Source organism: Nannospalax galili, unplaced genomic scaffold (genome assembly GCF_000622305.1).
Source record: "Nannospalax galili isolate Female #2095 unplaced genomic scaffold, S.galili_v1.0 scaffold56, whole genome shotgun sequence".
Taxonomy (NCBI): domain Eukaryota; kingdom Metazoa; phylum Chordata; class Mammalia; order Rodentia; family Spalacidae; genus Nannospalax; species Nannospalax galili.
In genome coordinates this window covers 2,443,751-2,459,479 of record NW_008340065.1, presented here as the reverse complement: position 1 = coordinate 2,459,479, position 15,729 = coordinate 2,443,751, and the positions used below count along the sequence as shown (strand labels likewise).

General features: G+C 41.0%; 1 protein-coding gene across 3 annotated transcripts in view; it reads right to left on the bottom strand.

Annotated features, from left to right (window-relative positions):
• Phlpp2 (PH domain and leucine rich repeat protein phosphatase 2) overlaps window positions 1–15,729 on the bottom strand; it is a 66,677-nt gene that overhangs the window by 13,485 nt on the left and 37,463 nt on the right. For 2 of the 3 annotated variants that reach the window (XM_008834958.3, XM_029564431.1), the window contains 5 exons: window positions 14,378–14,580; window positions 9,880–9,940; window positions 6,685–6,780; window positions 5,289–5,444; window positions 1,885–2,085 (listed from right to left, as the gene is read on the bottom strand). In XM_008834958.3, the coding sequence (XP_008833180.1) occupies window positions 1,885–2,085; window positions 5,289–5,444; window positions 6,685–6,780; window positions 9,880–9,940; window positions 14,378–14,580 (717 nt within the window). The remainder of the gene's footprint in view (window positions 1–1,884; window positions 2,086–5,288; window positions 5,445–6,684; window positions 6,781–9,879; window positions 9,941–14,377; window positions 14,581–15,729) is intronic. The other variant, XM_029564430.1, reaches the window with a different exon arrangement.

Here is a 15,729-nt window from a genome sequence, read left to right as displayed (position 1 = left end):
ACCCAGGTCCTCTGCAAAAGCAGCCAGTGCTTTTAACCACTGAGACATCTCTCCAGCCTGTATTTTCAGTTTTCTATCAGCCTGTTTCTGATCCTTCTTCCCAAAACAAGAGTGTCATCAAATTGGGTGGGACCCATCAGTTCTAGACTAGCAAACTGGCACCATTCAATAGCTCTGTGAGCTAAAATAATCTGCCAGTGCTCTACCATTGTCACTTTAGATGAACATATTTTAGTTCAACTAAATCTATCAAGATTTTAAGAAATCTTTCACATCCTGAAATTAAGATTGTATGTTCATGTTAAAAGCCACTTTCAAGAAAGTAAGTTTATACTGTCTTCTTAAGTTCTCATTTCATAAATGTTCACAAAAACGGTATTTTAAAGAATAAACTCACCAGGTGTGATGGCTCATGCCTTTAATCCCAGCACTTGGGAGTAAAGGCAGGCGGATCTCTGTGAGTTCCAGGCCAGCTGGAGCTACAGGGAGACCCTGTCTCAAAAAGACCAAAAAAGAAAAAATTCCCATTCAGATTATATCAATGAAATTATGATAATTTCATATTCAACTTATATTAAATGTCACTTGGCCATTTTCCTGGCTGTTGACAATATTTTTGGAGGACAGTGGGGAGGAGCATGAATGATAAGTTCATAAATAAAGTTCATGAATGTTCATGAAGGTAATGAATGAAGTTACCATAATGAAACTCATTACTCTGTATGCTAACCCAAAAATGTTACTTTTTTAATGATGGCATTTTATAGATGTTAATTTTGGAGTGGGGGGGCCAGGAGGAGATAGGGTCTCATGTATCCCAGACTGGATTCAAACTTGCTACTTTTAATTTCTGATCCTCCTGCCTCTATCTCCTAAGTGCCGGGGTTATAGGTGTGCTACCACACATGATTTATGCAGTGCTGGGGATGGAACACAGGGCTTTTGCACATGTTAGGCAAATACCCCTACCAACTGAGTTACATCCCTAGTCCATATTTTAAAAATTAAATGTACTTTGTAAGGTATTTATTTCTCCGCTGACACTGTTTAAAACATTGACACAAAAACTCTCTCTCTTTTGTCTTCTTAGCGATGGAGCCTACTATTATTCCTCTCTTCCTCCCAGCCTTGCCCCATTTCCCAAGCTCCATGTAGTGTGGCTATAAACCTGGTATCTTTATAAAAGATTTATTTTTATTTATGTGTATGTTTATTTCTGTGTGAGTGTATGCCACATGTGTACAGGTTCCCACAAAGGCCAGGAGGAGGTTTGGATCCCTTCGAACTGCAGTTAGTGTTTGTGAGAAGCCCATGTGGGTGCTGGGAATCAAACTCAAGTCCTGTGGCAGAGTCTCAAATGCTGTTATTCACAGAGTCATCTCTCCAGCCCCAGAAGCTGGACCCTGGGATCTTCAATGTCATGCATTTGTCATGCTGCATGGCAACTGCCTAGACACTTATCTATTTCACATGAGGGAGGTTTCCATGAAGATAGAGGCTCTGTTACTAAGTAAGTAGTATATATTAGCCATTTGATCCAAGAACAGATAATTTAAAAAATAATAGAAAACAGTATTTTATAATACAGTGCTGTTAGAAAACAATATCTTCAGCTATTTTAAATTTTATTTCATAAGCCTATGTGTTCTAGGTTGAACACTTTCAGATCATTATTAAATCATTAGAACTAAAAATTAAGCATATTTTAACCACAATTTCTTTGGCTATTACTACTTAACAGGTTACAAACTATTAAGATGAGATTTTTCCCAGGGAGCTAATGAAACCAAAGCACCAGTAATCCAAGTGTCATAGTCAGAGAGCTATGATAGAATGCAGAATTCATGCTTCACTCTCAAGTGATCACACTTCTCACTCATTTACCTTGCGGGAAAAGTCTGAAGCTGGTTGTTTGCAAGGTGCAAGATTCGCAGGTGTGGGTGTCCAACCAGGACAGGTATGCACTGATCTGTCAGGAGGTTGTTGGTCAGATACAGCAGCTGCAGCACGCTCAGACTCTCCTCTCCAGTGCACGCAGAAGGCAAACACTCCAGACTATTTGCAGATGCATTCAGGTATCTGAGACTGACAGAATACAGACAGAGCATCATTCCCTTTGTGATCGTTACATTCTTAAATAGAAATCAGTAAGAATGCTGAAATCAAGCTCCCAAAGTCAAGAATAATTTCCTTCAGGAAGTTTTCTCTGCATTTGCAACTCAAAGTTCCTATTACCCAAATAATGGAAGCCAGGTGGAGAGGAAAAAAAATATAGGCATAGCTATTTTCCTAGTCTTCTCTAGGGGCTGCATGCAAAATCATGTGTTTCCACTAAAAGACACAGGTGGGTGCCACCTCCACATATATCTTAACTATGAAGATAACCTTGAAAAGAATTTTGTCTCTTCTTAATACATCATTTATTTATTTAGCCAATCCCATAATATTCTAATAATGGATTATGCATAGGCTAGTTATATATTTCCTTACAGATGCTATTAACAGACATTATAATAGTGTCTCCCGATTGGCTAGTTTCTCCAATGGGCGGGGCCTGCCACAGAGTGTGGATTATGGGGGTGTGGCTGGGGGGACCATCTTGGAACAGAAGCCATGAGGGAGCAGGAGAAGCCGCTAGCCAAGGGGAAGCCCTGAGCCATGGGAACTTGCACAACAACTGAAAGACAGAATGGACTGACTTTCAATGGACGTGGGGCGATCGCTGGCCCCAGAGGTGTGAGCAAATTATGGGTGTGGCACAGTCTGATAAGGTGGGCTCTCAGGCGCTGCGTGGGGCTAAGCACTGGGTACTCATTCCTTTGTAAGTTAATAAATACACATAAAATATATTATATGGTTAGTCTGATCGCGCAGGAGACCCAGAGAGAATTCGGACCACAAATAGGAATCTTGGGTTCTCATCCAATTTCTCCAGAGTAGAGTTTTATTTTTTGTTTGTTTATTTATTTTGAGACAGGATCTCACTATGTAGACCAGGCTGGTTTTGAACTCAGAGATTAAACTGCCCCTGCTAGTTCTGATTGCTGGGATTAAAGGTGTGCACCACTACAACTGGCACAAGATACAGGTACAGTATTTACGGGATCAAAGAATATATATTTTTATATGGCTCTAAAAAATATACTGCCCCCTCAAAGTGTGTGTGCATATATATATTGTCTAAATAAGATCTAGAAAAGTTGTATCAAATAGCACTGGCATTGCTTCTTGGCATTCTAAGATCATGTACAAATTGCACTTCCACAAGAATAATGCAATCGACACAGTTATCAACAGAGACTATCATAATTAATTAATCTTTGGCAATCTAACAAGTAAACCACAGTATAATTTAAAAATCTGCCAAACACAATGTTGGTATACAGACAATATTCTCAATAAAAGGCAGTTATTATTAAGCTCGTATGTTCTTGTGTGTGTGTGTGTGTGTGTGTGTGTGTGTGTGTGTATCCACACCCATGAGAGCTATCATCTGGGTACATGTGAGTGGAGGCCAGAGGATAATCTTGGGTGTCATACTAAAGAATGCCACCCATGGGCCAGGCAAGATGGCTCATCTTGGATAAAGGAGCTTGCCAATAAGCCTGATGACCTGCGTTCTATCCCCAGGACCCACACAGTGGAAGAGAGAACAACTCCACAAAGTTGGTCCTCTAAGCAGCACACATGCACTGTGGTGTAGGCATATGCATACACATAAAAAACAAATAAATGTAATAAAAATGCCACCCACTTCCTTTAAGACAGGCTCTTCCAATGGCCTGCTGCTCACCAATTAGGCTAGACTAGCCGGCTAGTGAGACCAGAGATCCACCTGTCTCCACTACCTCTGTGCCAACATTATAAGCACCAAACAGCATGCCCAGCATTTTTACAAGGGTTCTGGAGAACTGAATTCAGATCCTCCGGCTTGTGAGGCAAGCACTTTACCAATGAACTCTCTCCATTTCAATTTGTGTGTTCTTAAATCTGCATGCTGTATGATCCACACCCATAATTTTAAATTTGCTAAGGACTGTGTGTGCCTGCTGTGTCTTTGTCCCAAAACTGCTCTGGACAGAGTATTATATTACTACATAACTTCCTTACTGTAGATTCTAAGGTTGAAGACCAATTATATTCAACCAGTCATTAAGACTGCATTCAGTGTTATGTATTTCTTGTTAATTAACAACTTCATCAAAACTTCACAGAAATTTTCCCCAAAGAAAATTCCCCTCTAATAGGACTTTTTTCTGGCAGGGCTGTGGGGACTAGGGAGTTTTCTAAAGATTTTATTTTGAGGACTATCCAACTAAGTGTATTATATATTGAGAGATGCATAAACTTACAAAACAGAAAATAAGACTCCTTTGGGCTAAATTCTTTGTTTGTCTCCTATAATCCTATGCTGAAGTCCTATTGTTTATTTCTCTTTTGGTCTCCCTGTAGCCCCAGTTGGTCTAGAGCTCCCTATGTAGACCAGGCTGCCCTTTCTCTCACAGAGATCCACCTGCCTGTGCTTCCCAAATACTGATATTAAAGGTGTGCACTAATATACTTGGCTTCTTTGTTTATTTTTTATTAATTTTATGTGTATAAGTGTTATGCCTGAATGCATGTAAGTGCATCTGTATTGTGCAGTGGCGTGGAGGACAGAAGAGGGTACTGGATTCCCTCTTACAGATGGTTGTAAGCCACAATGTGAGTGCTGGGATTCAAACTCAGGTCTTCTGCAAGAGCAGTCAGTGCTCTGAATCACTGAGCCATCTCTCCAGCCCTGAGTATAAGTCTTAAAAGAAGAAGAAATACTTTCTACCTGTTAATTTACAAAATGGCAAACACCACCTTGTGGAAGGATATTACCTTTAAATGCATAGTTTTCAAAGTGGATAACAACAAAACACTCTGGAAATCAAGAGACTGTAACTAAAAGACAACTTGATAAAGCTTGAATAAAATGAACTTCATGGCATGTTCTTTTTCCCTCAGTGCAAAAGCTGAAAATTATCCAAGGCTCTACCTCAATACTATTTCTCTCCAATCACTATTTGTAGACACAAGAGCCTGAACTTTCTCAGCATTGAGTATTTGATACCTACTTCAGCTCTCAAGTTTACTACGAAACACTGCCATATTTTCTATCATAAAAAGTATAACTATGCCCTCCGCTCACTGCTGGAGTATCAAGTAAACTGTAAATACAGAAATCTCTCCAGGGACAGGTCAGTGCAGCCTGTAGAGACAAGGACTATGCTCCTCTGAGGAGGGAATCCTCCAGCACTTACTTTAAGGCCTTGGAGAAGAGGGTGTCTGGCAGCCTGGAGAGAGCATTATGCTGGATATCTAGCACCTCCAGGGGGATGTGCTCCACCAGCACAGGAAGGGCATGGACATGGTTGTGTCCCAACATCAGTTTCCTAAGACTCAAACTACTCAGAATCCTAAAGGGGATGAAAACAGAAGGAAACAAAAACTTACTTAAATCTTTCTAAGTCTCTCATACCCTACTTAATTAAAACTAGCCAACTAACAGAAACATATTTCTAGACCATACAATTTCTGAGAAGTGCCTGGGCCAAGAAAGTAGTCACACATGTTACTCAGCACCTGCCCAGAAGTCGCCAAGGCCATTCTGAGAAAAAGTGAAATCATGAGGATGAGCAGCACAGAGATTGAGACTAAAGCAATTTCTGGAGTTATAATTCCATTTCGATTTTAAGCCTAGACAGAAATGAAATCTAGACATTTATTAATAAATTCAGTATGTTTATTAACAGAAACAACATAAGTCCATAATGAGACTTTTTATTACAATAAAAAAAACTATTTATTGCATCCTTAAAATGTACTAGGACTAGGCAATTTAGCAATGAAATCCAGAAAGATTAAGTGACTTTTATTCGCCAAACATCTTACTGAAATGGAATCACCAAGATGTATAGTAAGATGCCCCTTCAAAAGCTAGGCAAAGACCTACTGTGCTATGAAGCCTCTATTTTAATTTTAAAGACTCCACAAGCATACATTTTACAACTCAGTACTTTTGAATATGTAATGTAATACCCTACCCTACCTCACAAGAACCACTTTCCCTTCCCTCCTAAAGTTAGAGAAAACCCACTATCCAGTAAATGTCAATTCAAATGTCACCTTACCACGAGGCACTAATTATTGAAAGCTCTTCTGATTTCTAAGCAATTTACATAGCATTGTGATTAAGAGTTAAAGCCTCTATTATAAGAAGCTACATCAAATGCTAGCTCCCATCAGCCCTGTTAAGTACCACTTCAGACAAGTTACCTAAGCTTTCTTAGTTTCCTTTTTCGTAAGGTGAAGGCAGCAGCACCTATAAAAGGCTTTTAAAGGATTAGGTAAGATCATAAAGTAAGTTCTTAGGATATTTACCAGCACATAATAACTCACTCTATAAAATCAACTGTGAATACTATCAGACCACTACATCAGCAACTCTGGGCACACTTTATCACAGTTACTGGTATGCATATTTACTAAGTCTCTTATGCACTAAAACCACACATTAGCCATCACTGTATTTCTTTAGCACATTACACTGCCTCCTACCCAGCAGGTACTCATAGTCACTGGACAAATGAAAGGCAACACAAATCTAGGAATAATTAAACATAGACATACATGATGTATGCATTCATATACACATACCTCAGAGGAATCTCTGTGAGTAGATTATAGCTCATATCCAGTATTTCTAGCTTTCTTGCTTCACAAGCCCAGTCAGGGACACACTCTAGCAGGTTTCTGCAAAGAATAAGAACCATCATTTAGGGGCTGGAGAGATGGGTCAGTGGTTAAGAGCACTGGTTGCTCTTGTAGAGGACCCAGATTCGATTCTCAATGCCCATGTGGCAACTAACAATGACCCATAACTCCGGTTCCAGGGACCCAACACCCTCTGACCTCCATGGGTACTGCACAACACAGGTGCACTTACATACATGCAGACAATATACTCATACACATAAAATAAAAATAAATGGATATAAATAAATAATTTAAAAACCAACATTTAAAGTAAAAAGTTATATGGCTTGGGTCATAAATGTTTCCCCAAAGACATGTGTTGCAGGTTTGTTCTAATAGCATGTAGTAATAGTATAAATTAGGAGAACTAAGCCCCTGTTTGGAAAGAAGGATGGAGGGAAGGATGGAGGGAGGGAGGGAGGGAGGGAGGGAGGGAAAAGTTGGAAGGAGATTCGGGCCTCTGACCTCTTCCTTTCTCTTTGCTTCTTGGTTGCCATGAGGTAAGCAGTCTCTTCTACCATGAGATGCCACCATAATGTACCTCTTACCACAGGCCCAAGGTGAGTGAACATGGTATTAAGTGAACATAGATCTGAAACTGTAGCCAAAAATAAGCCCTCCCTCCTTTAGATTGTTTATTTCAGGTATTTTCTCACAGCTATGGAAGTCTGACAGACAAACGGAACTCAGTCTACTGCAATGTACCTATGAAGTGGCCCATGAGTCCTTGAGGGCAGGGACATTATCTCTAAGGCATTCTCTGGCTTATTACCTAAAATGCAGTCAGCACTCAGAAAATGCTGTTAAATTAGAAGGGTAGGGAGAGATAAGCACTCAAGTATGTACAGCAGTTATGTATCACCCATGCTTTATTACATGCTCAAAGAAGGTGAGGGGCTTCCAGTAGCAGGAAAGCAGGGGGTGCAGGTGAGAAAAGATGAAGGCAAAATGAGGAAAGATTTGGTAGAAGTGGCATTTTAAACAAAGCATCAAAAATAATTAGGAATTCCACGGGTAATGATGGTGAGGAAAAAAGCACAGAGGGAAGTAACAGGAAAATGAGGAAGTAGAGGTGAAAGATAATCAGCAGGGGAGGAAAGTTTCAAACATGGAAAATATGAACTTGAAATATCTGAGCACTGGGCAGATATGTAGCACAAGGACTTCTGTTGTCAGATGTGACCCAACCTTTTCGAGGCCTCAGTATCTGTCAACTGATGTGGCAGAATGCAGTTAAGTGCTATGTAAGAGAAACGCAGACCCTGCTATGACAGCTTAGTGAAGGGAACACTTTGCCTGAAATAGACCAAGGCAGGTTTGCTAAGAACATGACATCTGGTTAGATTCTGAAGAATGTTGTACTGCGACCTTGCATGCTGAGGACATTCCAAGCAAGGGGTGCCAGCATGAGTCAGAGCACAGACAAGGCAAGACGTGTGATGTGTGACGGGAACACCAAGCAGTGGTGATGCTGGGTGGTGAGTGAAGGGAGACAAAGTGGGAAAGTGAGGCTGGAGCCAGGTCTAACCCACATCTGGAAGGTTCTGATCAGTTCCTACAGGTAAGGAGACTGCACTGAAGGATTTAGAAGCAGTGCACAAAGTCAGCTGTGAGCTTCAAATAGATAACTGTAGTTACAAGTGTTCTGCTGATAGAAGAGGGTCTAGTATAGAAACCTGGCTAATGCCAATAGTTGATCACTTATTGTTAGCATAAATGAAATCATATCCAGTAACAGGTTCCAAGACAGAACTTGAGGGATAACTAACCTTTGAAAGGTTACCTGAAAAAGAGTATGTCAAAGAGAAAAGCCGCCAGGCATGGTGGCACATGCCTGTAGCCTGTAGTCCCAGAACTTGGGAGACAGAGGCAGGTGGATCTCTGTGAGTTCAAGGCCAGCCTGGTCTACATAGTGAGTTCCAGGACAGCTAGGGCTACAGGGAGACCCTGTCTCAAAAAGACAAAAAAAAAAAAAAAAAAAAAAAAAAAAAAAAGACAGAGAAGCCATGTCTAACATGGCATTTTAAGACTGGAGAGGTGGCTCAGTGGTTAGGAGCACTGACTATTCTTGCAGAGGACCTGGGTTCAGTTTCCAGTACCCACATGGTGGCTGACAACCATTGGAAGTTCCAGTTCCAGGGGATTTGATGCCCTCTTCTGGCCTCTGCAGGCACTGCACAACATGGGTGTGCTTACATACATGTAAGCAAAACACTCATACACATAAAAAATAAAATATATCTTTTAAAAATGAGATTGTATGAGCTGGCTGTGATGGTGCACACCTTTAATCCCAGCACTCAGAGGCAGAGACAGGCAGATCTCTGTGATTTTGAGGCCAGCCTGCTCTACATAGACAGGCCAGCTGGGGCTACAGGGAGATTCTGTCTCAAAAAGACCAAATAAAAAACCAAAAAGATTTATTAGCCAGCCAGGGAAATATTGTGAAGTACATTTAAAGAAGAGAAAGCCAAGTGTCAGGACAGAAAAGTTGCAGAAGAGAAGGCCTAAAACAAGCTGCTGGTGGGTGAGGAAAGGGAGCCAACAAATGCAAGTAATTCTCGAGAATCAGGACAGAAAGTTGGTAACAGTGATTACACCATAGTGTGAGAGTTAAGTTAAAGCAACCTGTTGTTTTATGAGTATCTTTCCTTTCCAAGAAAGTTCTTCCTTTAGCCATGGACCAAGGCTATTAGGCTTACCTTCAAATTCATTCTTTTGTCTTTTTTCAAGTTATTAAATTTCAATATATTTAGAATTTCTTATATCTCAAAACTTCCCCAAATCAACCAGCCTTATATCTATATATCCATCTCCATATCTGATGTTTGTTTATTTATTTATTTATTTAATGAAGGACTATTTTGCCTGTATGTAAGTATACCATGTGTGTGCAAAGCCTGTAGAGGTCAGAAGAGAATGTCAGGTCCCTTGGAACTGGAATCACAGATGCTAGCCACCATGTGAGTTTTGAGAACCAATCAGGTCCTCTGCAAGAGCAGTCAGTCAGTGCTGTTAACTGCTGAGCCATCACTCCAACCCCTATATTTGAAGTTTTACAATTTAAACAAGGACCACCCTCCTGGACACACTCACCGGGAGAGTTCTAGGGAAGTGAGCAGACTGGGCACTGGGTAGACATTTACTGCTGTCAGTCCTGTGAAAAGCAAACACATGTTAGCAATGTTCTCTGAGGAAGAAAGCAAGAACTAATGTAAACAAGGTCCAAATGGCCACATGGATGTCCTTTACTGAGATGACTAAAGACAAAAACTAGTAGCAACTCACTGTGACTACTGATCCCAATTTGTCTTAAAAACACATATAACTACTAGCTGCAGGATCCTGTGTACTGCAATGAATTCACACTACATCAGGCAGTTGCTAAATATTAACAGTAATTCATTTTTTAACTTGAGAAATTAATACCTGGATTTTTGCTATCTCACCTTTAACTCAAATGTAAACACAGAAAAAATCTTAAGTGTATAGATCAATGAACTGCAACACACTAGTGAAATCAATGCTCAAATCATAAAAGAATATTAACAGCCCCCCAAAGCATCACCTCACTTTTTCTAGCCACTACCCCTTTCAAAGGAAATAAGTCATTGTCCTGACTCCAAATACTATAGATAACATTCATGGTTTATGTAAGTAAATGCAGTTTATAAGTTTGTCTTTTCCCCAAACAGTATCTTACGCAGCCCAGGTAACCCTGAACTCATAATCCGTGGGGACCTAAAGGCCCCACCTTGCATAGGTCCAAAAGGAAGTTACTGGGGGCACGGCCTGGCTTGCTTTGAAAGTCTGAAGAATACTTCCGCACTGCTGAGGAGTGCATGATCAGCGCGTGACCATCCTTAAGATACACCCTGAGGGGGCAGATTTCCAGGTGCCTTTATAAGCTCTGTAATACCTGCAATAAATGAGTCCCTGCTTGACTAGACTCCCCGTTGCGTCTGAGTGTCCCCGGGTACTGGGGGAGGTGTGGGCTGGCGAACAGCGTGCTTACTCATCCCCAATCATCATCTCCGCAGGGGTTGCTGATTCAAACCCCCGGCAAGAATCCTCCTGTCTCAGCTTCCCAACCACTGAGGTAAAAGGCTGGAAGAGGGCTGGGGATTTTGTTCAGTTGGTAGAGTGCTTGACTAACATGCACAAGGTCCTGGGTTCAATCCCCAGCACTGCATAAACCAAACATGGTAGTACATCCCTGTAACCCTAAGCATGACTAATCCTTGCTACTATGTATAAAATTTCGGGCCTTTTATTATTATGGTATCATGTAGCCCAGGCTGGCCTTAAACTCCTGATCTTCCTTGCCTTCACCCTCTGTATAAGCTTTTGTCTGACTTCATTTAGTCCACATTATGCTTGGGACATTCATTAATATTGTTGCATATAGTTTTATTTTAATGTTTTTTATGTGAATATGGAAAAATCAGGGCACCCATTCCTCCCTGGGGCACAGAGCAGTTTTGTTAAAGTAGTGTTAAAATCTGCTTAAAATCACTAGTAGTGTTAATGGTAAGTTCTTTAAGTTCTTAATGTAAGCATTCCATCTAAAGTTCACTTCTTGTAAAGAAGCTGGGATCTACAGCACTCAGTCCCAGTAAAAGGCTTCTTTGGAATGACTGTTTCTTGCCTATTTTAACAGAGCTGGTAACACACAGCAGCAGCACACAGTGGAACAGCAGCGGTGACGGAGGCAGCAGAGCAGCAGCAGAGCAACAGCAACATGGAGCAACTGAGTTGCGAAGGTGGCGAAGACACGTCTCCTGAGAGCTAAAGAAGAGGAGCTAAGGGGTTGACAAGCAGAGCTGCAAAAGTGGCAGAGACACAAGACTGGTAGCCAACAGTCACAACAGCAGTGAAAGGGCAGCAAAGGCTATTTCCTGTGACACTGACCAACAAGAGGCAGCTGAATAGTTTGAGAGAACAGCCAGGGCAGGAACGAAGGTAGTGGTGGAAGTATAGAGAAGGCAAGAGTGAATGGACAGCTGAATCTGACCACAGACAGGAGGCTAGAAAGATGCTAAGCAAAGCAGCAGGCCTTGGTCGCTGGAAGAACTCCAGAGGGCCAGGGATCCTGAAGCTTGGCCTGTCCAGAAACTACAATGCCAGCTGCTGCCATAGGCTGGAGAATCCTAACTGCTAGCAACATTTCACTTGTAGGGCTAGGGCCCCACTATTAAGGGCCTGCATGAGAGTTTTAACCCTAGAAGTAACACCACTTATCACTGCCACGCCAAGGGCTACAAAAGCTGCTTCCGGCCAGCACTGCAGCTCCCCCTAGTCTAGACGTGTATGTACAAGTAGAGCAAAAGGACACTGCTAGCTCAGCTGATTGATGAGAAAGGCATTCTAACTTACACAGTTTAGAGTTGCTGGACATATATCTTTTCCAGTTTAGGGTGAATAGTGCTGCTAGGAATATTTTGTCCATATATATGTGGACTCATCTAAACATTGACAGGAATATTTCATCCACATATGTGTGGACTCATGTAAGGACTGACAGGAATATTATGTAGACTCAAGTAAGCACTGACAGGAATATTTTGTCCATGTATGTGTGGAGTCATCTAAGCACTGACAGGAATATTTCATCCACATGTGTGGACTCACATAAGCACTAACAGGAATATTTCTTCCCTGTATGTGTGGACTCATCTAAGCACTGATAGGATACTTTGTCCACATATATGTGAACTCATCTAAGCACTTATGTTGAATATGAGCCTAGGAGACAACATGCTAGGTACACCATACATGTTTAACTTTAATAGTTACACTGGACATTTTCCAAAGTGGATGTACTAATTAGTTGTAATAGGATCAAAATACAATGCCAGACAATAGTCAATAGTTTTTGTAGTAGTTATTATTGTTTTGGTTTGGGGGCCGGGGGGAGAGGCGGGTTGAGATAGGATTTCACGATGTGACCTGGAACTCTTGAGCCTCCTGCCTCATCTTCCCTAGTACTAAGTACTATAGGCATGGGTCATAGCACCCAGTTTTGACCTCCTGCTACATAAAATTAACCTAAGCCACCATTGAAGCTTCTACAGCATGACAAAAGGTAATGAGAACAGAGGTCCTTTACTTCCTTTTACCCTAATAATACATTCTACAGATACAGAAAAGCAAAGCAAAAACAAACCAACAAGCCATCACCTAGCTTTAACAAATGTCATCCTCTTCATGCTTCCCTTTCATACCAAGAAGCCAAGAGTCTCTTGAGTGTGATCTTTATGCCCGTGGAGTCTTTCTTGCTGTTACTGCATAGTTAAAACTAAGAAAATGAGCCGGGCGTTGTGGCGCATGCCTTTAATCCCAGCACTCGGGAGGCAGAGGCAGGTGGATCGTTGTGAGTTCAAGGCCAGTCTGGTCTACATAGTGAGTTCCAGGACAACTGGGGCTACAGGGAGACCCGGCTCAAAAAGACCAAAAAAAAAAAAAAAAAACTAAGAAAATGATCTTTCTGTGTTTTAAGTTTGGGTATAATGTAGTACGGAATTGATTATGCAGTTTCCTTTTTTCATCCAAAGGTGGTTTTTGAGACTTATCTTCCTATTAATAGTCCTATTTTTCCTGTATTTTCACCATAACCTAACAATGTTTTCTTTAAAAGGCTAAATGGAAATACTTCCGGCTTTGCATAACTGTACCACGGCAATAGGAAAGCAGTAATATACAAACCAAATGTGACCCTATTAAGCAATTAGTATGGGCATTAAAACTTATCAGTATAAAAACTTGAATTTCATGTAACTTTCCCATCATAAATATTTTCATTTTTATCCCAATCTTTAAAAAGTGTAGAAAACATTTTTTACAGTCTTACGAAAAGACAGTAAGGTAGATTTAGCCCCTGGGTAGTAGTTTATCAATGCCTAGTTTATGCTATGAGAGATGCTCTGGTGTGAATGTTTGTTCACCTAAGTAATCCCTATGATTTTTTGTGAGCTGCCTCTTACTGTGTTTGTGCAGTGACTCTCAAAGTGCTCTGCCATGTCTTTTTACCCGTATCTCTATCACTTCAAGTGCTAACAGTGCAGTTAAAAGATAAAGCTCACTGGGCATGGTGGCACACACCTGTAGTCCCAGCACTAGGGAGGCAGAGGCAGGCAGATCTCTGTGAGTTCAAGGCCAGCCTGGTATACATAGTGAGTTCCAGGAGAGCTGGGGCTACAGGGAGACCCGGTCTCAAAAAGAAAAAAAAATAAAAAAGATAAAGCTCAGTGTGTCACAAACTACAGGCTGCAGGAGTTGCTGAGAAGGACAGCAGATGCCGCTGTTCTTAGAAAGTTCAGACTACTGACTGGAGAGATGGCTCAGCGGGTAAGAGCACTGTCTGCTCTTGCAGAGACCCCAGGTTTGGTTCCCAGCACCCACATGGTGGCTAATAATTATAACTCCAGTTCCAGGGGATCTGACACCTTCTTCTGGCCTCCAAGGGCACTGGACACACATGTACTTACATACATGCACTCAAAACACTCATACACACAAAATAAAAATAAAAACTTAAAACAAAAAGCTCAGACTAGAGCTGATAGAACAAAAACAGGAGGCTGGAAGAACTCACTGTTCCAGTTGGCATAGAGGGTTCGAAGGGAGAAGCCACTGAGTGTCAGCTCCCGCAGGTAGTTCCGCTCACAATGCAGCTGCTCCAGGTTACATAAGGAGCTAAGGTCCAAGTCAGTCAACTGGTTGTCCCGCAAATCCATGTGAGTGATATGCTTATTTCCCTCCAGATTTTCAGTAACCATGGTTTTCAAGTGGTTCATCCTTAATATTCAAAAATAAGGAGATAATTAGAGATGCTATTACTCATGCTTATCAAACAAAAGAAATACACATGAAGTTATGGCCCTTTTCTCCCTTTACTGAACTTAAGAATTTCATTACTTGTCTCGGTTTTCGCAGTCCTATAGAAAAACCACACAATTTATAAAAAAAGAACTCAAGATCCAGCTAAGTTAGGCAACCCAAACCAGTACACACATACACAAATTAAACACAGTGAAAGCAAAGGGGGCCATACACAGGAGCAGGTAAACACATCCAAGCACCTAATAAGGTTAGGTGGAAGGGGTGGAGAAGAAAACACTTTTGAGTGAGAGAGAAGCTAAGCAGTCATGAGACAGAACAGCTCTCTTTCCTCCTGTGGTTGTGGCTCCTTTCCTCTAGTGCTAAGGCTTACATGGCACTAAGGGAAAGAAAATAATCTGAATACACATGGAATAATTTCAAGGCAAACTCTAGAAAAACACTTCTGGTTCTTTTCCACATAAGTGCGTGACTTAATGCACACTGGCCTGCTCTCTTATCCTGTACATTACTAAGTCTCTGTCTTCCTGTATCTTTTTGTTTTTTTAATATTTTATTTACTATATTTATTTTATGCATAGCCCCCTTCCTATGTCTTACTGGGGCATATTAACAGCTTCCTGAAAAACGGCAAAACATCTAATAGGGGTCTTTTAATCACCTTCCTTTAGGAAAAGATTATGACTAAAAAACAAAATTCATAGGAAGTTCTTGGTAATGAAGTCTTGATCATTTCAATTACAATACAATGTTATCAAGAAAACAAATAGTGACTCAACAGAAAAATGGTCAAATTTATAGAAAACTAGAAACCAATAATATGCACAAAAAAGATGTTCAAACATCACTCATCAACAAATAAATGTTCATTATTTGCTGGAGAGATGGCTCAGTAGTTAGGAGTACATACTGTTCTTGAAGAATACCCAAATTCAGTTCCCAGCACTCATATCAGGTGGCTCACAACCACCTGTAACTCCAGCTCTTGGGGATCCAATGCCCTCCTCTAGCCTCTGAGGGTACCTGTACTCACATGCACATACCCATATAGACACAAACACACAATAAAAATAAATTTTTTAAAAACAATGCAATAGGGACTAGAGA